At 36.8% G+C, this 27,659-nt stretch overlaps 1 protein-coding gene across 1 annotated transcript; it reads right to left on the bottom strand.

The window, feature by feature from the left end:
- LOC141638157 (uncharacterized) lies at positions 1-25,806 on the bottom strand. The gene is made up of 4 exons (XM_074447570.1): positions 25,032-25,806; positions 2,254-4,367; positions 2,020-2,115; positions 1-1,596 (listed from the first exon to the last, which is right to left on the bottom strand). The coding sequence occupies exons 1-4, from the start codon at positions 25,804-25,806 to the stop codon at positions 1-3; spliced, it is 4,581 nt and encodes a 1,526-aa protein (XP_074303671.1).
- Between the last annotated feature and the right edge of the window lie 1,853 nt (positions 25,807-27,659).

The raw sequence follows: 27,659 nt of genomic DNA, 5'->3' as shown, positions 1-27,659 counted from the left end.
TCAGCTCCCTAGTTCCACACTTAGCAAATTAACAAGAGAAGGATAATTGTAGCTTAAAGGCTGAAACTTACGGACCAACATCAGACCTTCCCCTTGAGTGTGCATAACCAACTCGTCCAGCCCATCAACTAACTCCGAGACATTAGCTTGGTTAGCTTGGTCCTTAGCTTGGTTCGCATCATCCCCTCCCCCTTGAAAAGGAATTGACCTCAATTCAGCTAGGCCATCGTCATCCAAGTAAGGAGAGAGATCACCAACATTAAAAGTGGCGTGAACACCATAATCACCGGGAAGTTCAACCTTGTAAGCATTGTTGTTCACTCGACCCACAATCTTGTAAGGACCTTCCGCTCTAGGCATGAGTTTATTCTTTCGTTTGCTAGGAAAACGCTCCTTTCTCAAGTGCACCCAAACCAAGTCTCCAACCTCAAACACCCTTGGCTTCTTATTCTTGCTTGACTTGCGTTTATCGGCTGCATTCACGGCTTCAATTCTTGCACGGACTTGCTCATGGAGCTTCAACATTGCTTTCAACTTGGACTCGGCATCTTTATGCACCAACTCATCTTTAGGCAACGGAATTAAATCCAAAGGAAGATAAGGATTAATACCGTATACAATTTCAAATGGCGAATGACCCGTAGCATGAGTAGGCGACCTGTTATAAGCAAATTCGGCATGAGAAAGCTTGAGATCCCAATCCTTTTGTGTCTTGCTCACAAGCCCACGCAACAAAGTTCCCAAAGTACGATTGGTGACCTCGGTTTGCCCATCCGTTTGAGGATGGTGAGAGGTACTAAACAGCAACTTGGTACCCACTTTCCTCCATAATGTATTCCAAAAGTAGCTCAAGAATTTAGAATCCCGATCCGACACAATAGTCTTTGGAATGCCATGTAACCTCACAATTTCCCGATAGTATAAATCAGCCACATTAGAAGCATCATCGGTTTTATGGCAAGCAATAAAATGAGCCATCTTGGAAAAACGATCAACCACCACCATGATAGCATCCTCACCACGTTGAGTGCGTGGCAAAGCAACAATGAAGTCCATAGAAACATCGTCCCAAGGTCTGACCGGAATTGGCAAAGGAGTATATTCACCCGGTTTGAACTTGCTCTTCGAAACTTGACAAGTAACACACTTACCCACGATGTTGTGAACATCTTTTTGCAATCGTGGCCATAAGAAATGCTCTTTCAAGATCTCCACAGTCTTAGCCACCCCGAAGTGACCAGCTAGCCCTCCACCGTGAGCCTCCCTTACAAGTAGTTCTCGAATCGGATGCTTAGGAACACAAAGTTGATTTCCTTTAAAAAGAAAACCGTCTTGAATCAAATACTCTCCCTTAGCTCCTGATTTGCACTCAAGATATATTGCACCAAAATCTACATCTTCACCATAATAATCCTTCAAAGTCTCAAAGCCCAAAAGACGGACATCAAGCGTGGACAGCAAGGTATACCGACGAGATAAAGCATCGGCTACGACATTACTCTTCCCATTTTTATATTTGGATGAAAAGTGAAATGATTGTAAGAACTCCACCCATTTTGCGTGCCTATGATTCAACTTCTGCGGCCCATTAATATACTTCAAGGATTCATGATCGGAATGCAATATAAAATGGTTAGGACGGAGATAGTGACTCCAATGATCAAGAGCCCGGACAATAGCATAAAATTCCTTATCATAAGTGCAATAATTCAATCGAGCCCCACCCAATTTCTCCGAGAAGTAGGCAATAGGACGTTTCCCTTGAATCAAAACAGCCCCTATTCCCACGCCACTAGCATCACACTCGACCTCGAAAGGTTGAGAAAAGTCGGGTAAAGCCAAGATAGGAGCGGTACACAACCGATCCTTAATCGTTTCAAAAGCTTGCTTAGCAGCCCCGCCCCAATTAAAACTTCCCTTTTTCAAACACTCCGTTATAGGGCTGGTTATGGTACTGAAATCTCGAATAAATCGACGATAAAATGAAGCAAGCCCATGAAAAGATCGTACCTCACTAACGGTTTTAGGTTCTGGCCATGATCGAATTGCTTCAATTTTTGATTGATCAACCGAGACACCATCCTTGGACACCACGTATCCCAAGAAAACCACGCTCTCCACAAGAAAAGAGCACTTCTCACGCTTCCCATAAAGTTTCTGACTTCGCAATGTTTCGAACACTTGCCTCAAATGTTCAAAATGATCATCTATGCTCCTGCTATACACCAATATATCATCAAGATAAACCACAACAAATCTGCCCAAGAAAGATTTAAGTACCTCGTTCATCAATCTCATAAAGGTACTTGGAGCATTGGTAAGACCGAATGGCATGACGGTCCATTCATACAACCCATGCTTCGTTTTGAAAGCCGTCTTCCATTCATCGCCTTCGCGCATCCGAATCTGATGGTAACCACTCCTAAGATCGATCTTTGAGAAAATAACCGAACCATGAAGCTCGTCAAGCATATCATCGAGCCTTGGGATTGGGAAGCGGTATTTGATTGTTATGTTATTCACGGCACGACTATCAACACACATTCTCCACGACCCATCTTTCTTTGGCACAAGTAGTACCGGTACAGCACAAGGACTTATACTCTCATGAACATAGCCCCTAGCCATCAATTCTTCGATTTGCTTTTGGAGTTCCTTTGTTTCTTCGGGATTACAACGATAAGCAGCCTTATTCGGGAGAGATGAGCCCGGAATAAAGTCAATTTGATGTTCAATGCCCCGAATAGGAGGCAAACCAGCCGGTAATTCATCGGGAAATACATCACTAAACTCCGTAAGGAGCTTTTCAACTCGGTCATTTTCCTGCAAAACAACATTAGAACTCGAATTTTCTTTAGCAACCAGTAAGAAAACCCGTTCACCACTATCAATAGCACGCTCCACATCCCGTTCTCCAATCAACAACGACATACCAGCCTTGGGAACCGTGTTTGTGGCAGCAACACGGCTGTTTTGAGGTGATAAGGGCTTGAGCACAATTCGTTTTCCCTTATCCTTCAATTCATATTCATTACACCTTCCCCGATGCAATACATCCCGATCAAATTGCCAAGGTCGACCCAACAAGATATGACAAGCATCCATGGGTATAACGTCACACAAAACCTCATCAACATACGAACCCATTGCTAAATTCACACGGGCCTGTTTAGTAACTTTGACACTACTACCGTTATCTAGCCAATGCAACGCATAAGGATGGGGATGTTTCGTGGTCTTAAGACCCAATTTAGACACCATTTCAGTAGAGGCAACGTTAGTACAACTCCCTCCATCGATAATTAGACTCACCCATCTATCATTCACCTTACAATTAGTATGAAACAGTTGGTTTCGCTGTCCCGACTCAATTGGTTTAGACTCAACTTTCAAAGTTCGCAAAACCAAATTGGTATTGACATTAGGTGCCTCATAACCCTCTACTTCTTCTTCCCCTTCCTCATTATCATTAGGAATCAGAAACTCATTCATTTGTTCCTCCTCGGCCAACAATTCATCCCGACACTCTAAGGCTTCTCTTAAGGTCACAACTCGTTGATTAGGACACGCACTTTGATAATGACCGAATCCTTGACACTTAAAGCATCGAACCTTAGCCAAACTAGTCTCTTTTCCCGTGGTTTTTGAGGACTGACCAGCGGTGTTTCTAGGGTTACCAGTCGAGGTGTTAGACACGGACTGGTCATTTGAAGTACCGACAGATTTAGACTCGGGTTTCGACCATGATTTAGGCTTACTCGATTCTGAACTCGACCCACTCCCATACTTAGGTTTCCCTTGGGATTCAACTTTCAAACAAAGACTACACAAGGTATCAAAATCAGAATATTGGTATAACTCAACCGTGCTAGCAATGTTATAATTTAAACCACGCAAAAATCGAGCAATCTTTTGTTCCTCTACTTCCTCCAATTCACCCATAATAGCAAGATTCTGAAATTCATCTAAGTACTCGCTAACACTCAATTTGCCTTGTCTAAAATCAGCGATTTTGCGATAAGTAGACAGCCTATGAGTCGATGGTACATACCTTTTCCGTAGTTTGCGTTTTAGGGACACCCAAGAATCAATTTTCTTCTTGCCTTCTCGGACCCTCTTAGCCTTCATCGCCTCATACCACATCGATGCTCCTTTGCTCAATTTTAGAATTGCAAACCTACACCTCTTGTCATCATCCAAGTCCTTAAAATCGAATAAACGATCGATTTTCCGTTCCCACTCCAAATAGGCCTCGGGATCAGCCCCTCCAACGAATTCAGGAAGATCACCCGCTTTGAATGCATCAACAATTCGTTCTCCTCTTCTAGGTTGCCAACGCTCATCAGTTTCACGAGCATGTTTCAAGGCTTCCCGTAATTGATGAATGAATTACGACTTTGTTGAAATCCACCGACATAGTTAAACAAGGATCAAGAGCAGAAGCTCGATACCACAAATGATGCGAATTGAGCAAATGAATTAAGGTCGTTTTGGATAAGATGCGAGGACTGTTCGTACTAGGTACGCGCAGACCTGGAATTGTTTGATTAAGGCAACAAGAACTATTAAAATGACGGACTGTTTTTTTGGCGAACCGAACGTACTAGGTACGACCCGTTCTGATTTTTGTGAATAAAAAGGGATAGTGTTTGAACAAGCAAGAACTATTACTTGATCAAGGTGAGAGAGACCTAGACCTATTGATCTACAACTCGAAAGTTTAATCGAAATCGCGTTTCAACCAAACCAGTTTTGTTTCTAAGCAAGAAACGATTTTAACTGTAATACTCCGTATTTATAAGTCTTGGGGTACTCTATCGAGTAGGCCTTACTCTGTCGAGTAAGGGTAAGTTGTGTTTTAGAAAAGTTTCGACTGTTGGGTACTCGATCGAGTAGTCACACTCGATCGAGTAAGGGGTACTCGATCGAGTACCTTGGGTACTCGATCGAGTAGCCGGTTTTATGGGAAGTTTTCTCGGGTTTTGTTAATTATGCGATTAAGGTATATAAGCTTTGTCGTCATTATTCTAAATCACTTTTGCAAAACCTAAATTATTGTTTAAGAGAGAAAGCAAACAAGTTCATCTTCTTAATCGCATTCTTAGCAATTCCCGGAGTTCAGACGGTCAGTTCTTATCGTGGTTTATACCGTTGAGTTCCTTGCGTCGAGGGTAAGATCTATGTACTCTTTTTATTATCTTTCCTTTGAATTGGTTAAAACCTAATTTAGAGATTGGGGGTTTTATGTGTAGTATGTGATTTGGTAGCCTCTATGTGTTGTATGATAGGAAGAGGGTTCATAGAAGAGGCTTTTTGACTCAGCAGTAGAGACCGTCTGATTGTGTGCATACCAGGTAGGATTTCCTACTCAGTATTAGTCCCATAATGGGATATTGGTTGATGTATTGTATTTGGTTGTTTGATATAATAATTGTAATGTGATTGTGGTTGTGATCGTTGTAGATGGTTCGCGAGGCGTGGCCTCGGCTGAGTGGGGTCACTTGCGGGAGTGGCTTCACGCCCTAGTTTCGCCTTCTGTGGAACCCGCCACAGAAGGGATGTGCACATTAATGGACAGGGTTATCGCTCACTGTGTGGAGCGGGAATTTGGTGGGTACGGCTGCGGTCCCCCACTGGCAGGGCTGGTCCAGTGGACAGTCAGTGATCGAGATGATTGGATTTGGCGTGGATGTGTGTGTGTGACAGTTAAGCTGTCTTGTTTATCTTATTGTTAGTATGTATTGAATTGTGTGATTAGTACTGACCCCGGTGTTGTTTTGTAAACCTGCGGTGATCCATTCGGGGATGGTGAGCAGATATTGAGCAGGTATTGAGATGAGTACTGGGATAGCTGGGATGCCACGACATGATGATAGGAGTCTTCCGCTGTAGTTTATTAGTTATTTACATTTCAGTTAGAACAGTCAGTTTGAGAACATGTATCGTACTTTTGGTTTGGTTTTGAGGATTGTAACTATTCGCTAATTATTTATAATAAACATTGTTTCTTCATTGTTGTTTGATTATCATTGCCTCGGGTAACCGAGATGGTAATGTCTTCATAACTGAGTGGTCCTGGTAAGGCACATAGAGTTTCAAGTTGGGGACAAGGTTCTTTTGAAAGTGTCTCCTATGCGTGGGGTTATGAGATTTGGGAAGAAAGGCAAGCTAAGTCAGAAGTTTATAGGGCCTTATGAGATCTTAGAGCGAGTTGGGGAAGTTGCTTATCGTCTGGCTTTACCAGCTGCATTAGAGAGAGTGCATAATGTGTTTCATGTATCGCAGCTGCGGAAGTATGTGAGTGACCCGTCACATGTGTTAGAGGCAGAGAGCTTAGAGCTAGATGAGTCTTTATCATACCTTGAGGTGCCGAAGCAAATTCTTGATCGAAAGGTTAGAAAGACTAGGAGTGGTGAGACAGTTTTGCTTAAGATCCTTTGGTCTAACCACGAGACAGAGGAAGCTACATGGGAGCCAGAGGAAGCTATGAAAGAGCGTTACCCTTTCCTTTTTGATCAGGTATGTATGGTTACGGGGACGTAACCTTGTTTCTTTTAGGGGGGTAGGAGATGATCGCGAACAGTTTTTAAGAGTTTTATACCCCTTTTATATGTTGTGTCGGTATGTTTGTCGGGATGAGTTGGGTTAGTAACATGTTTTATGTTGAATTTTGTTTTGGTTGTTGAGTCGGGAATGTTATGGGAGTACCTTTGTTTAGTAGTGGTTTGAAATTTCAGGGACGAAGTTCCTTTTAAGGAGGGAAGACTGTAATACTCCGTATTTATAAGTCTTGGGGTACTCTATCGAGTAGGCCTTACTCTGTCGAGTAAGGGTAAGTTGTGTTTTAGAAAAGTTTCTGACCTGTTGGGTACTCGATCGAGTAGCTGGGGCAATCGATCGAGTAAGGGGGTACTCGATCGAGTACCTTGGGTACTCGATCGAGTAGTCGGTTTTACAAGAAGTTTTCTCGGGTTTTGTTAATTATGCGATTAAGGTATATAAGCTTTGTCGTCATTATTCTAAATCACTTTTCCAAAACCTAAATTACTGTTTAAGAGAGAAAGCAAACAAGTTCATCTTCTTAATCGCATTCTTAGCAATTCCCGGAGTTCAGACGGTCAGTTCTTATCGTGGTTTATACCGTTGAGTTCCTTGCGTCGAGGGTAAGATCTATGTACTCTTTTTATTGTCTTTCCTTTGAATTGGTTAAACCCTAATTTAGAGATTGGGGGTTTTATGTGTAGTATGTGATTTGGTAGCCTTTATGTGTTGTATGATAGAGGAGGGTTCATAGAAGAGGCTTTTGACTCGGCGGTAGAGAGACCGTCGATTGTGTGCATACCAGGTAGGATTTCCTACTCAGTATTAGTCCCATAATGGGATATTGGTTGATGTATTGTATTTGGTTGTTTGATATAATAATTGTATTGTGATTGTGGTTGTGATCGTTGTTGACGGTTCGCGAGGCGTGGCCTCGGCTGAGTGGGGTCACTTGCGGGAGTGGCTTCACGCCCTAGTTTCGCCTTCTGTGGAACCCGCCACAGAAGGGATGTGCACATTAATGGACAGGGTTATCGCTCACTGTGTGGAGCGGGGATTTGGTGGGTACGGCTGCGGTCCCCCACTGGCAGGGCTGGTCCAGTGGACAGTCAATGATCGAGATGATTGGATTTGGCGTGGATGTGTGTGTGTGACAGTTAAGCTGTCTTGTTTATCTTATTGTTAGTATGTATTGAATTGTGTGATTAGTACTGACTCCGGTGTTGTTTTGTAAACCTGCGGTGATCCATTCGGGGATGGTGAGCAGATATTGAGCAGGTATTGAGATGAGTACTTGGATAGCTGGGATGCCACGACATGATGATAGGAGTCTTCCGCTGTAGCTTATTAGTTATTTACATTTCAGTTAGAACAGTCAGTTTGAGAACATGTATCGTACTTTTGGTTTGGTTTTGAGGATTGTAACTATTCGCTAATTATTTATAATAAACGTTGTTTCTTCATTGTTGTTTGATTACCATTGCCTCGGGTAACCGAGATGGTAATGTCTTCATACCTGAGTGGTCCTGGTAAGGCACTTGGAGTATGGGGGTGTTACATTAACACAAGTGTTTTGTTGGTAATTTCTGAATGATTTTATTCAAGCAAATGAAGGCCTTATATAGCCCTCCAAGCAGCCGTGCAAGCCTAGTAAAGTGAAGAGTTTATCATTTACTCTTCATTTAATTACAATCATTAAAACAACTAGTTCATTGAACTTAGACAAACAACAATTTAAGCTAACATTTTATTGTAAACATAATCTGAAAATGTAAGATAAAAACGTCATGTGGACCGTCTTGGATTGCGTGCCTCCCCATCAGCTCCCTAGTTCCACACTTAGCAAATTAACAAGAGAAGGATAATTGTAGCTTAAAGGCTGAAACTTACGGACCAACATCAGACCTTCCCCTTGAGTGTGCATAACCAACTCGTCCAGCCCATCAACTAACTCCGAGACATTAGCTTGGTTAGCTTGGTCCTTAGCTTGGTTCGCATCACTCTTTATTGAAGGAAATGTAGATCTTTATACATACTAACATACTCATATATGTCGAAATTAATTTGTCATAAAAATAAATACGGATTTTATGCATGCAAACAATATGAAAAATAGAGGAGAAATCATGTCCTTACATTGGTGATTTCGGTTTAATGGTCACAAGAGAGATCACCTTTCTCTCTTGTTCTTGAGCTTTCCCTTATGGATGAACCAAGATCCAAGTGTAGGATCTCTCCCTACGCTTTATACCCAAGGCTTTCTCTTAATTCAAATTAATATTATAAGTACTAGTATAATATTAATCTAGTAGAAAATTGAACCAAAATATTATTTAACACTTGAATATCTCGGTTTTATGAGGAGAAAATGGAAGCTTTTTATCTCTCTAAAACTTGTTTAGATAAATGAAAGTGAGAATGAATAATCATACACTAAAAATTAATGTAGTGTATTAGAAGAATATAAGGAAAAACCCTTTTGTTTTTCCTTTGTGAAAAACCGGGCAAGGAAGAGGAGGGAAGAAAAATAGAGCCAATGCATGCATTAGTTTGCCTTCACAAGGTTTATAGGGTTGCATGGCTACTCTTCCTCTTCAATCATTATGTTTACCACTTAATTATAAACACAATATTAGGCCTAATACTCCTCCAATTTTTCGGCACATTGTGTAATATGGATTCCATATTATTTTTGTCAATTGTCAATATGTCACATGTCACATGTCACATGTCACATAAATTTGTTATGTATTTTTAACATATTAAAAATCAACGTATTATCAAAAATACGTCACATACAAAAATTGACTTAGTAATATCATAATTACTTGTACCAAAAATTTTACCAATTTATAAATCACAACAGTTTGTATTTATAACAATTCATTCAAATTTAATTGTTACATTAAACAATTATTTCATCCGAGTAATCATACAATTTGATTACTCGGATCAGTATCTCATTTAATCACATTTCAATTTGATACGTGAATTTTACTTCCAAAATCGTCCGTCAATTTTCAAGTAATTTAATTAACTCGTAACATTATACGATTAATTAAATAATCAATTAAGAGTGTTGCCCTATAGGTAAGACCTAGGGGGTCAACTGATCACCACCGTCGCACGACAGTAATGTCAAACTCTAGTCAGCCAATCATTACCGATATATGTTGACCAGTTGACAGTAACAATATTACTTCCCAATTGTATTCTTTATAATGACATTTAAACATGTGATCATCATGATCAATAGTCGTGATCGCATTATTGTCGGAGGACACATATTCCAACATTTATGTGAATCATTTGTCCTAGTTAATTACCCATTGTGACTCGTTGTGTAAATCATTTGTCCTTGGTCATTATTTATTGTGACTCTTTGTGTGAATCCTTTATCCTAGTTAATTACTCATTGTGACTCGTTGTGTGAATCATTTGTCCTTGTTCATTAGTCATTGTGACTCTTTGTGTGAATCATTTGTCCTAGTACATTAGTCATTGTGACTCGTTGTGTGAATCATTTGTCCTTGTTCATTAGTCCTTGTGACTCGTTGTATGAACTATTTGTCGTTGTTTATTAGTTATTGTGACTCTTTGTGTAAATCCTTTATCCTAGTTAATTACTCATTGTGACCGGTTGTGTGAATCATTTGTCCTTGTTCATTAGTCATTGTGACTCTTTGTGTGAATCATTTGTCCTAGTACATTAGTCATTGTGACTCGTTGTGTGAATCATTTGTCCTTGTTCATTAGTTCTTGTGACTCGTTGTGTGAACCATTTGTCCTTGTTTATTAGTCATTGTGACTCGTTGTGTGAATCGTTTGTCCTTGTTCATTAGTCCTTGTGACTCGTTGTGTGAACCATTTGTCCTTGTTTATTAGTCATTGTCACTCTTTGTGTGAATCATTTGTCCTAGTTCATTAGTCATTGTGACTCGTCGTGTGAATCATTTGTCCTTGTTCATTAGTCCTTGTGACTCGTTGTGTGAACCATTTGTCCTAGTTCATTAGTTATTGTGACTCGTTATGTGAACCATTTGTCCTTGTTCATTAGTTATTATGACTCTTTGTGTGAATCATTTGTCCTAGTTAATTACTCATTGTGACTCGTTATGTGAACCATTTGTCCTTGTTCATTAGTTATTATGACTCTTTGTGTGAATCATTTGTCCTAGTTAATTACTCATTGTGACTCGTTGTGTAAAGCATTTGTCCTTGGTCATTATTTTTTATGACTCTTTGTGTAAATCCTTTATCCTAGTTAATTACTCATTGTGACCCGTTGTGTGAATCATTTGTCCTTGTTCATTAGTCATTGTGACTCTTTGTGTGAATCATTTGTCCTAGTACATTAGTCATTGTGACTCGTTGTATGAATCATTTGTCCTTGTTCATTAGTTCTTGTGACTCGTTGTGTGAACCATTTGTCCTTGTTTATTAGTCATTGTGACTCGTTGTGTGAATCGTTTGTCCTTGTTCATTAGTCCTTGTGACTCGTTGTGTAAACCATTTGTCCTTGTTTATTACTCATTGTCACTCTTTGTGTGAATCATTTGTGCTAGTTCATTAGTCATTGTGACTCGTCGTGTAAATCATTTGTCTTAGTTCATTAGTCCTTGTGACTCGTGTGAACCATTTGTCATTGTTCATTAGTTATAAAGACTCTTTGTGTGAATCATTTGTCCTAGTTAATTACTCATTGTGACTCGTTGTGTAAATCATTTGTCCTTGTTCATTAGTCATTGTGACTCTTTTTGCGTAAATCATTTGTCCTACTCATTATGACTCGTTTTGTAAATCATTTGTCCTTGGTCATTATTTATTGTGACTCTTTGTGTGAATCCTTTATCCTAGTTAATTACTTATTGTGACTCGTTGTGTGAATCATTTGTTCTTGTTCATTAGTCATTGTGACTCTTTGTGTGAATCATTTGTCCTAGTACATACATTGTGACTCGTTGTGTGAATCATTTGTCCTTGTTCATTAGTCCTTGTGACTCGTTGTGTGAACCATTTGTCCTTGTTTATTAGCGCTGTGACTCTTTGTGTGAATCATTTATCCTAGTTCATTAGTCATTGTGACTCGTCGTGTGAATCATTTGTCCTTGTTCATTAGCCATTGTGACTAATGGCGGAAACATTAGTTACTAATAATCATGAGATCAACCGTTCACAGATTCAATGAACGACCATGACTGCCAATGGTAATTCCATTTTCATCTACATGAATAACCTATGTGAATGTTGATATGATGTGTATTTCTTAATACTAATCCAACATCCCTTGATGTAATTGGATTTATCATTGTCCATTTTCATCCAGAATTGAAAACTCAAATGCTTCTTTATGAAAGAAGGTATTAGCTCGTCATTCTTTAATGAGTGATGAGTCGTAAATATTCAAAAGATGATAGCTCCCACTAAATTCCATGTCTTTACATGATAATTTCCTAACTCCCACTCAATTCTACACATTTCGAAATTGACTTCTCAATCGAAAATTTTATTAAGAATTGAAATATAAATTGCATTGCCAAGTTATTAGGATAAAACCATATATGTTCCCATCATATCCTTTCAAAATACCTATTTTGAAGTGGTCTCATCTTAACCTTACGGAAAGAGGTTTTAAATCTCCAACACACTCATGTCATAATGATGTGTAGTAATGTCATTATTCAAATATAAACAATATCTAGAATACGTCCTTCGCAAATACCCTTTTGGAAGGAGGTTTAACCATTTCATAGTGAGGTTAAGCAATGACATTTGCGTGGTTAAAACTTTGGTCATTGAAGATATCGGTATATCAATCTTTGCAACTCGATCATAACTAGTATGTTACTATGATTCATTTAGGCTCTTAAGTAAATCTCAAGGTTGAAACTATTGGTCAAATGTTTCATAAACTTAGTCAAAAACTTGTTAAGACTTTACATTAGTCATTTTTCTTCCAAAACTTTCTTTTGGTCTCCTCGTGTAGTTATCTTGAGAATTAGTTTTATATGATTACTACACTTGGTCTCTTTAGTCATATAGAACTAACTTGAGACCATAGATCTCATCTATTCGGCATAAGTTATAAGAATAAATATACCTTCATTCAAATCATTCTCTCTTGCGTAGATCTTCATTTACACAAGTACACAATTTTATCTTGCCTTGTGTGTTGTGTCCTCATTTTTCTCCCACTCTATCTTTAGAATAAATACACTATATATTCAAAGATAGCATATGAGACACAAATTAATGATGTTGAAGTATAAGGAGAACTATCTCATAGATAGACTAATGGTTATAGATTTCATATGTGTTCTTGGTGATTGACATTCCTTTAAGAGAGTTCATAGACTCAAAATAGCTTCATAAATGATCATACACAAGCCTTAAGCATGTGGACATATAATGAAACCCGTCATTATATTTGTCTATTAGATCACTTTAAGTGACTAATCTTATGTTTCAAGGTGCAAGCATTTAAAGATGAATTTTAGAACATAAAGGATAAATGATAAAACGGGTGACTTGGGTTGCAAACCAAGTCACCATCATCCAAAATACAAACCATTATCCAAAATACCTTTCCATGTCGAACACGGAAACTTAAAGTTCTAAAACATAATTTAAAATAAGACAATGAAAAGCAAAGCTCCATAAAAGTTATCCTTAGCTTCTCCATGGTTTCTCATGCTTGCTTTTCCTTTCCTTTGTCTTTGCTTGGTGGAGGCCCTATTTACAATAAAAAGGGAGATACATTATCACAACTTTGCATCATAATACCATAGTTGAATTAGAAACATAAAAGAAGGATAGTCATTTACCTACTGGAGTGATCTTTCCAGCTTTGATATCACCAAGGTATTTGGAACAATTTCTTTTCCATATCCCATGCCATTACAATAATGGCATTTATCAAGAGGACCCTTCTTGACTTTTGAGGTGCTAGCTTCATTAGGCTTAGCTTTGGTGAATGTGGGAGCTAGCTTCTTGCCCTTTCTCCCATTCTTCTTGAACTTCCCCTTACTTTTAGTTCTTATGTTAAGCACATCCTTGGGAGGGTTCACATTTAACCCCATGTCCCTTTCGGCTTGCACAAGTAACTTGTGCAACTCCTCAAGAGACACATCCTTGTCTTGCATGTTGAAATTCACCCGGAATTGCACATATGCCTTGACTTTGGACAAGGAGTGTAGAATCCTATCTACGATGAGTTCTTTGGGGATTTCAACCTTTTGAATTTTCAAGGTCTCGACAAGCTCCATGAGTTTGAGCACATGAGGGCTAACCTTTTGGCCCTCTTTGAAGTCGAGATCAAAGAATGCCGCGGCCGCCTCATATTGGACGATCCGCGGAGTTTGTGAAAACATGGTCACAAGTTTGGAGTATATCTCATTAGCATTGCCCATTTTAAAGGCTCTCCTTTGGAGGTCCGCCTCCATCGCAAATATTAAGACATTTTTCATTGCGGCGGACTCCTTTTGGTAAGCCTCATATGCTTCCCTAGTGGCCGCGGTGGACCTAGTGGAGGGTTCGGGTGGAGAGGCCTCGGTAAGGTAACGAAGCTTGTCGTCACCTTCGGCGGCTAATTTGAGTTGGGCATCCCATTCGGAGAAATTTGACCCATTCTTTTCAAGTTTACATCGATCCATAAAGGATCGGAGCCATGACGAACTAGCGAGAGGTGTAGCATTAGGAGTTGGTGTTGGTGTTGCCATTTGTTATGAAAAAGAAGTGGTCTACAAAACAAAATATAAGGAGTAAAACAATTGTCGTTTTAATAATACTCGTAAAATGTATGATTTAAACAAGTTTTATGCATTTTTCTAGTGACCTCTACCCAACTAGATAAATGATTCCAAGACCCAAATTCATATCGACTTAGGCACGGTGGGGCCGATTCATCCTTTATCAATACAACTTGGTGGATTAACGTTTAATCGATTCTACTTTTAGAACTCTTGGTCGATAATATTACATTAACAATTATCTTTAGCCCAAAACACATCCGACAAGGGCACGGTGGGGCCGATACATCCCTTATCAAAAACTTTTGTTGAGTTCAATCCAAATTTCGAATAAATGTGTCCATGATCCAAACCCACATTAACTTGGGCACGGTGTGGCCGATACATGAATTCGGTGGATTAACATTCATCACCCACTTCCCCTACGTAACAAGGTTTGTACCCCGGTGGGGCCGAGCGCACTCCCTCGCGAAATAGGTTTTCATGGTTTCTACTATTTGGTAAGGCTATGTCTCAATTAATTGTTTTAGCGAGAGGTCATGTCAATTTATTATCTATCACGTTTTAAGTGAACTAAAGCGGTGAACTACGATAATTTTAATTGACACGGTCGATAAACTCGATAAAATAAGGATGCATGTTTTAGTTATGGCGATTTAGCGATGCATGTGACATAAAATAAAATGCAAGCATAAAGATAAATAAATCCTAGTATGGCCTTTCCTAAAATAGAAAAACTATTTAACTATTACATATTCGGAAACCAACTCCATTGGTCCCTTGAACTTCGGTTGTGGCACGCACCTCGAGGTAACACCGTCTTTATGTATCGCCATTCTTGAAGAAATCCGTCTTTGGGAACTCCGGAATGAATAAAATTACATAATAAATTACATAATTTCCTATTATACATTTGTAACTAAAATAAAATAAATCTATTAAATTACAAAACGGTGATACGAGATCACAATAAAAATTACAACCGAATCGATATTCCCATACATTTCGGAAATACCAATTAAAATCTAAGGCCATACTAAGTAAAATTACATAATTCAAAAATTACATAAATTAAAATTATGACAATCATAAAGAAAATGCAGCATTATAATATGTATGAACATGCTCAATTTTATGCTAAATCGCCTTTAATTAGCCAATATCGTATATTACTCGGTTTTTACGGTTTGCGTGATTTCAACATTTTATAATCACAAAAATACATAAACTCATATTTATGCATAAGTTAATTACCCTAACCTCTTAGGACTCAAAATTTAGTCTTCACTAATAATTTGACCATAATTAACCCATATTTACAAAATTGTTCATAAATGGACCAAAAATTACAAAAATAAGCTATTAAACTTCAAATAAATCACAAAATTTCAAATAAATTCAAAATTTGAAATTTAAACTCATGAACATTCTGGAAAATTACCATGACACTCATAATGTTCAAAATCTTAGGTTAAAAATTTCAAAATTTTCCCGGAAAAACAATGTTGCGGTTTATCGATTTTTAATAAAATAATCATAAAAACATGGAAAAATTATTTTCATTAACTTTTCAATTTTAGATCTGAAAAATATAATAAAATGCAACATTAGACGTTTTTCCTAAGTCATAGATTATGTTTTATTAATTTTTCACTAATAATGTCACTATTTATGCTATTTTTCTTCAAAAATCCATAAATCATGCAAAAAGACTTCTTTATAGCCAATTATTTTACACACATCTTGTAAAATTGCATGTGACAACATATTAATTTTCTATGACCAGATTAGAAATTTAACTCATATTAACCTATTTTTCACCTAAATCCGAATTTAATAATGAAAAATTCATTTTTCGAGCATAACAAGTCCAAACATTATGAAAATTTACAGGTTATCTCAAAATAATATATGTGACAACATATCAAAAAATCAATGGAAAATTCGAAGTATAGCAAATTTTAGACCAAAAATGACATTTTTACTCATAAAATCACATTTAAATGCCATTATTGTAAATTATGAACAATAAAAATCCGAAAAATTAACCAAAATATCCTAAAATATTTTAGGACCAGAAATATTAACATGCATGGATTAATTTCGTGATATCTCATAATAACACAAATTTTACAAGTTTTATTTGTTATTCTTATAACTCGGAAAAACTTTTAACCGATTTGCATGCAAACAACCGTGGCTCTTGATACCGATTGAAGGAAATGTAGATCTTTATACATACTAACATACTCATATATGTCGAAATTAATTTGTCATAAAAATAAATACGGATTTTATGCATGCAAACAATATGAAAAATAGAGGAGAAATCATGTCCTTACATTGGTGATTTCGGTTTAATGGGCACAAGAGAGATCACCTTTCTCTCTTGTTCTTGAGCTTTCCCTTATGGATGAACCAAGATCCAAGTGTAGGATCTCTCCCTAAGCTTTATACCCAAGGCTTTCTCTTAATTCAAATTAATATTATAAGTACTAGTATAATATTAATCTAGTAGAAAATTGAACCAAAATATTATTTAACACTTGAATATCTCGGTTTTATGAGGAGAAAATGGAAGCTTTTTATCTCTCTAAAACTTGTTTAGATAAATGAAAGTGAGAATGAATAATCATACACTAAAAATTAATGTAGTGTATTAGAAGAATATAAGGAAAAACCCTTTTGTTTTTCCTTTGTGAAAACCGGCAAGGAAGAGGAGGGAAGAAAAATAGAGCCAATGCATGCATTAGTTTGCCTTCACAAGGTTTATAGGGTTGCATGGCTACTCTTCCTCTTCAATCATTATGTTTACCACTTAATTATAAACACAATATTAGGCCTAATACTCCTCCAATTTTTCGGCACATTGTGTAATATGGATTCCATATTATTTTTGTCAATTGTCAATATGTCACATGTCACATGTCACATAAATTTGTTATGTATTTTTAACATATTAAAAATCAACGTATTATCAAAAATACGTCACATACAAAAATCGACTTAGTAATATCATAATTACTTGTACCAAAAATTTTACCAATTTATAAATCACAACAGTTTGTATTTATAACAATTCATTCAAATTTAATTGTTACATTAAACAATTATTTCATCCGAGTAATCATACAATTTGATTACTCAGACCGTATCTCATTTAATCACATTTCAATTTGATACGTGAATTTTACTTCAAAATCGTCCGTCAATTTTCAAGTAATTTAATTAACTCGTAACATTATACGATTAATTAAATAATCAATTAAGAGTGTTGCCCTATAGGTAAGACCTAGGGGTCAACGATCACCACCGTCGCACGACGACAAGAATGTCAAACTCTAGTCGACCAATCATTACCGATATATGTTGACCAGTTGACAGTAACAATATTACTTCCCAATTGTATTCTTTATAATGAGATTTAAACATGTGATCATCATGATCAATAGTCGTGATCGCATTAATGTCGGAGGACACATATTCCAACATTTATGTGAATCATTTGCCCTAGTTAATTACCCATTGTGACTCGTTGTGTAAATCATTTGTCCTTGGTCATTATTTATTGTGACTCTTTGTGTGAATCCTTTATCCTAGTTAATTACTCATTGTGACTCGTTGTGTGAATCATTTGTCCTTGTTCATTAGTCATTGTGACTCTTTGTGTGAATCATTTGTCCTAGTACATTAGTCATTGTGACTCGTTGTGTGAATCATTTGTCCTTGTTCATTAGTCCTTGTGACTCGTTGTATGAACTATTTGTCGTTGTTTATTAGTTATTGTGACTCTTTGTGTAAATCCTTTATCCTAGTTAATTACTCATTGTGACCGGTTGTGTGAATCATTTGTCCTTGTTCATTAGTCATTGTGACTCTTTGTGTGAATCATTTGTCCTAGTACATTAGTCATTGTGACTCGTTGTGTGAATCATTTGTCCTTGTTCATTAGTTCTTGTGACTCGTTGTGTGAACCATTTGTCCTTGTTTATTAGTCATTGTGACTCGTTGTGTGAATCGTTTGTCCTTGTTCATTAGTCCTTGTGACTCGTTGTGTGAACCATTTGTCCTTGTTTATTAGTCATTGTCACTCTTTGTGTGAATCATTTGTCCTAGTTCATTAGTCATTGTGACTCGTCGTGTGAATCATTTGTCCTTGTTCATTAGTCCTTGTGACTCGTTGTGTGAACCATTTGTCCTAGTTCATTAGTTATTGTGACTCGTTATGTGAACCATTTGTCCTTGTTCATTAGTTATTATGACTCTTTGTGTGAATCATTTGTCCTAGTTAATTACTCATTGTGACTCGTTATGTGAACCATTTGTCCTTGTTCATTAGTTATTATGACTCTTTGTGTGAATCATTTGTCCTAGTTAATTACTCATTGTGACTCGTTGTGTAAAGCATTTGTCCTTGGTCATTATTTTTTATGACTCTTTGTATAAATCCTTTATCCTAGTTAATTACTCATTGTGACCCGTTGTGTGAATCATTTGTCCTTGTTCATTAGTCATTGTGACTCTTTGAGTGAATCATTTGTCCTAGTACATTAGTCATTGTGACTCGTTGTATGAATCATTTGTCCTTGTTCATTAGTTCTTGTGACTCGTTGTGTGAACCATTTGTCCTTGTTTATTAGTCATTGTGACTCGTTGTGTGAATCGTTTGTCCTTGTTCATTAGTCCTTGTGACTCGTTGTGTAAACCATTTGTCCTTGTTTATTACTCATTGTCACTCTTTGTGTGAATCATTTGTGCTAGTTCATTAGTCATTGTGACTCGTCGTGTAAATCATTTGTCTTAGTTCATTAGTCCTTGTGACTCGTGTGAACCATTTGTCATTGTTCATTAGTTATAAAGACTCTTTGTGTGAATCATTTGTCCTAGTTAATTACTCATTGTGACTCGTTGTGTAAATCATTTGTCCTTGTTCATTAGTCATTGTGACTCTTTTTGCGTAAATCATTTGTCCTACTCATTATGACTCGTTTTGTAAATCATTTGTCCTTGGTCATTATTTATTGTGACTCTTTGTGTGAATCCTTTATCCTAGTTAATTACTTATTGTGACTCGTTGTGTGAATCATTTGTTCTTGTTCATTAGTCATTGTGACTCTTTGTGTGAATCATTTGTCCTAGTACATTAGTCATTGTGACTCGTTGTGTGAATCATTTGTCCTTGTTCATTAGTCCTTGTGACTCGTTGTGTGAACCATTTGTCCTTGTTTATTAGCGCTGTGACTCTTTGTGTGAATCATTTATCCTAGTTCATTAGTCATTGTGACTCGTCGTGTGAATCATTTGTCCTTGTTCATTAGCCATTGTGACTCGTTGTGTGAATCATTTGTCCTTGTTCATTAGTTATTGTGACTCTTTGTGTGAATCATTTGTCCTAGTTAATTACACATTGTGACTCGTTGTGTGAATCATTTGTCCTTGTTCATTAGTTCTTGTGACTCGTTGTGTGAACCATTTGTCCTTGTTTATTAGTCATTGTGACTCGTTGTGTGAATCGTTTGTCCTTGTTCATTAGTCCTTGTGACTCGTTGTGTGAACCATTTGTCCTTGTTTATTAGTCATTGTCACTCTTTGTGTGAATCATTTGTCCTAGTTCATTAATCATTGTGACTCGTCGTGTGAATCATTTGTCCTTGTTCATTAGTCCTTGTGACTCGTTGTGTGAACCATTTGTCCTAGTTCATTAGTTATTGTGACTCTTTATGTGAATCATTTGTCCTAGTTAATTACACATTATGACTCGTTGTGCGAACCATTTGTCTTTATTCATTAGTCATTATGACTTGTTGTGTGAATCATTTGTCCTTGTTGATTAGTCCTTATGACTCGTTATGTGAACCATTTGTCCTTGTTCATTAGTTATTATGACTCTTTGTGTGAATCATTTGTCCTAGTTAATTACTCATTGTGACTCGTTGTGTAAATCATTTGTCCTTGGTCATTATTTATTGTGACTCTTTGTGTAAATCCTTTATCCTAGTTAATTACTCATTTTGACCCGTTGTGTGAATCACTTGTCTTTGTTCATTAGTCATTGTGACTCTTTGTGTGAATAATTTGTCCTAGTACATTAGTCATTGTGACTCGTTGTGTGAATCATTTGTCCTTGTTCATTAGTCCTTCCGACTCGTTGTGTGAACCATTTGTCCTTGTTTATTAGTCATTGTGACTCGTTGTGTGAATCGTTTGTCCTTGTTCATTAGTCCTTGTGACTCGTTGTGTGAACCATTTGTCCTTGTTTATTAGTCATTGTCACTCTTTGTGTGAATCATTTGTCCTAGTTCATTAGTCATTGTGACTCGTCGTGTGAATCATTTGTCCTTGTTCATTAGTTCTTGTGACTCGTTGTGTGAACCATTTGTCCTAGTTCATTAGTTATTGTGACTCGTTATGTGAACCATTTGTCCTTGTTCATTAGTTATTATGACTCTTTGTGTGAATCATTTGTCCTAGTTAATTACTCATTGTGACTCGTTATGTGAACCATTTGTCCTTGTTCATTAGTTATTATGACTCTTTGTGTGAATCATTTGTCCTAGTTAATTACTCATTGTGACTCGTTGTGTAAAGCATTTGTCCTTGGTCATTATTTTTTATGACTCTTTGTATAAATCCTTTATCCTAGTTAATTACTCATTGTGACCCGTTGTGTGAATCATTTGTCCTTGTTCATTAGTCATTGTGACTCTTTGAGTGAATCATTTGTCCTAGTACATTAGTCATTGTGACTCGTTGTATGAATCATTTGTCCTTGTTCATTAGTTCTTGTGACTCGTTGTGTGAACCATTTGTCCTTGTTTATTAGTCATTGTGACTCGTTGTGTGAATCGTTTGTCCTTGTTCATTAGTCCTTGTGACTCGTTGTGTAAACCATTTGTCCTTGTTTATTACTCATTGTCACTCTTTGTGTGAATCATTTGTGCTAGTTCATTAGTCATTGTGACTCGTCGTGTAAATCATTTGTCTTAGTTCATTAGTCCTTGTGACTCGTGTGAACCATTTGTCATTGTTCATTAGTTATAAAGACTCTTTGTGTGAATCATTTGTCCTAGTTAATTACTCATTGTGACTCGTTGTGTAAATCATTTGTCCTTGTTCATTAGTCATTGTGACTCTTTTTGCGTAAATCATTTGTCCTACTCATTATGACTCGTTTTGTAAATCATTTGTCCTTGGTCATTATTTATTGTGACTCTTTGTGTGAATCCTTTATCCTAGTTAATTACTTATTGTGACTCGTTGTGTGAATCATTTGTTCTTGTTCATTAGTCATTGTGACTCTTTGTGTGAATCATTTGTCCTAGTACATTAGTCATTGTGACTCGTTGTGTGAATCATTTGTCCTTGTTCATTAGTCCTTGTGACTCGTTGTGTGAACCATTTGTCCTTGTTTATTAGCGCTGTGACTCTTTGTGTAAATCATTTATCCTAGTTCATTAGTCATTGTGACTCGTCGTGTGAATCATTTGTCCTTGTTCATTAGCCATTGTGACTCGTTGTGTGAATCATTTGTCCTTGTTCATTAGTTATTGTGACTCTTTGTGTGAATCATTTGTCCTAGTTAATTACACATTGTGACTCGTTGTGTGAATCATTTGTCCTTGTTCATTAGTTCTTGTGACTCGTTGTGTGAACCATTTGTCCTTGTTTATTAGTCATTGTGACTCGTTGTGTGAATCGTTTGTCCTTGTTCATTAGTCCTTGTGACTCGTTGTGTGAACCATTTGTCCTTGTTTATTAGTCATTGTCACTCTTTGTGTGAATCATTTGTCCTAGTTCATTAATCATTGTGACTCGTCGTGTGAATCATTTGTCCTTGTTCATTAGTCCTTGTGACTCGTTGTGTGAACCATTTGTCCTAGTTCATTAGTTATTGTGACTCTTTATGTGAATCATTTGTCCTAGTTAATTACACATTATGACTCGTTGTGCGAACCATTTGTCTTTATTCATTAGTCATTATGACTTGTTGTGTGAATCATTTGTCCTTGTTGATTAGTCCTTATGACTCGTTATGTGAACCATTTGTCCTTGTTCATTAGTTATTATGACTCTTTGTGTGAATCATTTGTCCTAGTTAATTACTCATTGTGACTCGTTGTGTAAATCATTTGTCCTTGGTCATTATTTATTGTGACTCTTTGTGTAAATCCTTTATCCTAGTTAATTACTCATTTTGACCCGTTGTGTGAATCACTTGTCTTTGTTCATTAGTCATTGTGACTCTTTGTGTGAATAATTTGTCCTAGTACATTAGTCATTGTGACTCGTTGTGTGAATCATTTGTCCTTGTTCATTAGTTCTTGTGACTCGTTGTGTGAACCATTTGTCCTTGTTTATTAGTCATTGTGACTCGTTGTGTGAATCGTTTGTCCTTGTTCATTAGTCCTTGTGACTCGTTGTGTGAACCATTTGTCCTTGTTTATTAGTCATTGTCACTCTTTGTGTGAATCATTTGTCCTAGTTCATTAGTCATTGTGACTCGTCGTGTGAATCATTTGTCCTTGTTCATTAGTTCTTGTGACTCGTTGTGTGAACCATTTGTCCTAGTTCATTAGTTATTGTGACTCGTTATGTGAACCATTTGTCCTTGTTCATTAGTTATTATGACTCTTTGTGTGAATCATTTCTCCTAGTTAATTACTCATTGTGACTCGTTGTGTAAATCATTGGTCCTTGGTCATTATTTATTATGACTCTTTGTGTAAATCCTTTATCCTAGTTAATTACTCATTGTGACCCGTTGTGTGAATCATTTGTCCTTGTTCATTAGTCATTGTGACTCTTTGTGTGAATCATTTGTCCTAGTACATTAGTCATTGTGACTCGTTGTGTGAATCATTTGTCCTTGTTCATTAGTTCTTGTGACTCGTTGTGTGAACCATTTGTCCTTGTTTATTAGTCATTGTGACTCGTTGTGTGAATCTAGTAGAAAATTGAACCAAAATTAACACTTGAATATCTCGGTTTTATGAGGAGAAAATGGAAGCTTTTTATCTCTCTAAAACTTGTTTAGATAAATGAAAGTGAGAATGAATAATCATACACTAAAAATTAATGTAGTGTATTAGAAGAATATAAGGAAAAACCCTTTTGTTTTTCCTTTGTGAAAAACCGGGCAAGGAAGAGGAGGGAAGAAAAATAGAGCCAATGCATGCATTAGTTTGCCTTCACAAGGTTTATAGGGTTGCATGGCTACTCTTCCTCTTCAATCATTATGTTTACCACTTAATTATAAACACAATATTAGGCCTAATACTCCTCCAATTTTTCGGCACATTGTGTAATATGGATTCCATATTATTTTTGTCAATTGTCAATATGTCACATGTCACATGTCACATAAATTTGTTATGTATTTTTAACATATTAAAAATCAACGTATTATCAAAAATACGTCACATACAAAAATCGACTTAGTAATATCATAATTACTTATACCAAAAATTTTACCAATTTATAAATCACAACAGTTTGTATTTATAACAATTCATTCAAATTTAATTGTTACATTAAACAATTATTTCATCCGAGTAATCATACAATTTGATTACTCAGATCGTATCTCATTTAATCACATTTCAATTTGATACGTGAATTTTACTTCCAAAATCGTCCGTCAATTTTCAAGTAATTTAATTAACTCGTAACATTATACGATTAATTAAATAATCAATTAAGAGTGTTGCCTTATAGGTATGACCTAGGGGTCAATCGATCACCACCGTCGTTTGACGATAATGTCAAACTCTAGTCAGCCAATCATTACCGATATATGTTGACCAGTTGACAGTAACAATATTACTTCCGAATTATATTCTTTATAATGAGATTTAAATATGTGATCATCATGATCAATAGTCGTGATCGCGTTATTGTCGGAGGACACATATTCCAACAATCTCCCACTTGTCCTCGACAAGTGTGCGTCACCAATTCTCTTGTCCTATTACTATCTCCCACTCAATTCAAGGTGTCTTTCAGGTCGTACTTGCAAGTGATCATATCGAGAGTGGTTTTCTCGATCTGGAGAATAACTGATTGACCGGACTTATCTATCATAGTGATACGAAAATTACTCAAAAGAATAAAATTCGTTAGAGTTGCAGCGGAATTAACGAAACTGGACAGTGCTGAAGACTGTCTGATTGTCGAATTTAATCTGATTTGAACAGTTTTGAGATCTGTCTGATTAAGAACTCGGAAATCTGGTAATTTTTGAGGTTTTGATTTTTGTAAATGAAATAAAGAACAAGGGATATTTGTTTCGAAATATGTGAATAAATCGAACCAATGGGATATTTGCTTGAGCTAGACCTATAACTCAACCAATGGCGAACTATAATCAAGACCTATTGATTATAACTCGGGTTAATGCTTGAAAACGCGTCAAACAATAACAATTTGGAACGAAACGCGTCGAACCTAGGGTTTACAAAACTTGCAAACACAATAAAGCAACAGCTTCAATTTTCTTAATTCAATATATCATATCATGCTTAAAATAAGAATACAATGACTCCTATTTATACTAACTAGAATGACTCCTAAAGCGATTAAGGAAACAAGCTTCCTTTAACCGATCTCCTAGATCTACTCGTGTAGATTAAGACTTCTATGGCAATTCTAATTGCCTTATTACACACTCCTTAAAGATATAGGAAATAAATAACTTATACTAATTCAATTAAGATATGACTTCTTTTAGGAAAGAAGTCTCGACACCTCTTCCTTGGGCGCCAAGTAACCGAGTAAACAGCTGGGGAAATTGCCTTCTGACTGAACAGTCGTGGAGACTGTTTATTTCGTCTAATCTCTGCATCAATTTCGTATCATCCCCTCCCCCTTTGAAAGGAATTGTCCTCAATTCATGACGCTTTAATCCTCCGGGATCAAATATGAACTTCACAAACCTGGATGCAAATTCATTTATAAGAAATAGTAATAAACTTGAATCATCTTTTAACTCATCATCTTCGATAAAAACTTCAAACTCATCTATCTTGTTTGCTTCCAAACTCCTCTCGTGCCTTTTTAGTTTGTGCCTTCCACCCCTCCTCCCTCCGTGCACATGCCTTGATAGACTACTACAAAACCCATTGACGAACAAGCAATGTAAACAAGACAGATCCCTCAAAGTTGCAGCATCCTTTTGTACTTGAAAATCAGCCAAATAATAAACTTGCCGAATCTGAAACTCGTTAGAACTAATTGTACTCTCGATTGGCTTCTCAAATAATTCGAATTCCTGGCTAGAAGCAAACAAATGACAAGGCTCCTTGACCAAAGAAACAACTGTATCCCCATCACCATAAACATCAAATTTTGGAGGCCGATTGAAATCAATTGAAGAACCAACGTTGTAAACAGCACGTTCTCCACCCTTATGCAACAATGGCTCATCATAATCATCAAAGAACGGAGGTAAATCCAGATTTAAGAAGTAGTTACCTTCCATTTGAATTTCTTCGTGAAAGAATAAATCTTTGTAGCCTTCCATCTCGATCATCCCCATAAGACCGTCTTAATTTAAGGAAATCAAGAGCCGAAGCTCTGATACCAAATGATACGAAAATTACTCAAAAGAATAAAATTCGTTAGAGTTGCAAAAATGAATTAACTAAACTGGACATCTTCAAGACCTGTCGATTGTCGAATTTAATCTGATTTGAACATTTTTGAGATCTGTCTGATTAAGAACTCGGAAATCTGGTAATTTTTGAGGTTTTGATTTTTGTAAACGAAATAAAGAACAAGGGATATTTGTTTCGAAATATGTGAATAAATCGAACCAATGGGATATTTACTTGAGCTAGATCTATAACTCAACCAATGGTGAACTATAATCAAGACCTATTGATTATAACTCGGGTTAATGCTTGAAAACGCGTCAAACAATAACAATTTGGAACGAAACGCGTCGAACCTAGGGTTTACAAAACTTGCAAACACAATAAAGCAACAGCTTCAATTTTCTTAATTCAATATATCATATCATGCTTAAAATAAGAATACAATGACTCCTATTTATACTAACTAGAATGACTCCTAAAGCGATTAAGGAAACAAGCTTCCTTTAACCGATCTCCTAGATCTACTCGTGTAGATTAAGACTTCTATGGCAATTCTAATTGCCTTATTACACACTCCTTAAAGATATAGGAAATAAATAACTTATACTAATTCAATTAAGATATGACTTCTTTTAGGAAAGAAGTCTCGACACCTCTTCCTTGGGCGCCAAGTAACCGAGTAAACAGCTGGGGAAATTGCCTTCTGACTGAACAGTCGTGGAGACTGTTTATTTCGTCTAATCTCTGCATCAATTTCGTATCACATAGATACTTTCCGAGCGTGGCCACGCATTTCCAGTTCATTACTCCTCGAGTGGCCCTGAGATATTGTTATAACCCTGACTAGGGATGGACAATTCCTATCGCACTCATTCCCTTCGACTAGCCACAGCCATCATAACCCAAAATATGCCCATTTGACCCCATTTACGAAGGTCGTAGTAACACAAATCAAAGTTAATCAAATCCGTGCCATCTTAGGAGAATAGTCTTTAGTCAAAAGAATCGACTCATTTGAATACTATAGTAGCTCTCGCCACGACCAGGCTATATAAATTTGCCAGAACTCTATAAGCGGTCATTAGGCCCGACAAAATGTTCATAACAGTCTGCCTATGTGATCGACTAGTCATCTCACATGACTCTATGGCACTTGAACTTGCCATCAATCGCATCACACTCTAGTCACTTCGAGACGTCACCTCATATAAGTAACTATGGGCAAAAACAATGTTAATCCATGTTCACTTTAACGGGGTTCAATTGTCTCTACAACCCGTTTGGATATAACAATGTACAAGGTGAGTTAATAATAACTCAAACGACAAATGCCGACATCATACTCGGGTAGTCAATATCATATTACAACCTTGTGATGTATATCGTAAGTGTAAACACTTATTGATTGCAATAGAAGTTTAACATGCCATGTGTCCATGTGTTCAAACTTCTTATACTTGCAATCTCCTTTACATTCATGTTCTCTCTCATAACATGAATCTTACCAAGTACACATCAAGGTTCCCGACCTTGGTTTCGGTTCTTTAACTTGAATGAACTTTCTTATCGACTATCACATAACGAACGAATTTGTGATGAATAATATAACTTGTACTGATCAAGTATTCTATCCACACACAATGCACTAGGTATATGTTTTGTAGAATCTTGTAACAATTGCCAAGATTTACAGCTTAGCACTTCTCACAAGTCCTAGCTTAACTAGGAAAGATTATTTTTGAATAACTTCTTATTCGACCAAGCATATTTCCAAAACTTC

Source organism: Silene latifolia, unplaced genomic scaffold (genome assembly GCF_048544455.1).
Source record: "Silene latifolia isolate original U9 population unplaced genomic scaffold, ASM4854445v1 scaffold_189, whole genome shotgun sequence".
Lineage (NCBI taxonomy): Eukaryota > Viridiplantae > Streptophyta > Magnoliopsida > Caryophyllales > Caryophyllaceae > Silene > Silene latifolia.
Note: the sequence above shows the minus strand (reverse complement) of the source record. Positions and strands in the feature narration are given on the sequence as shown.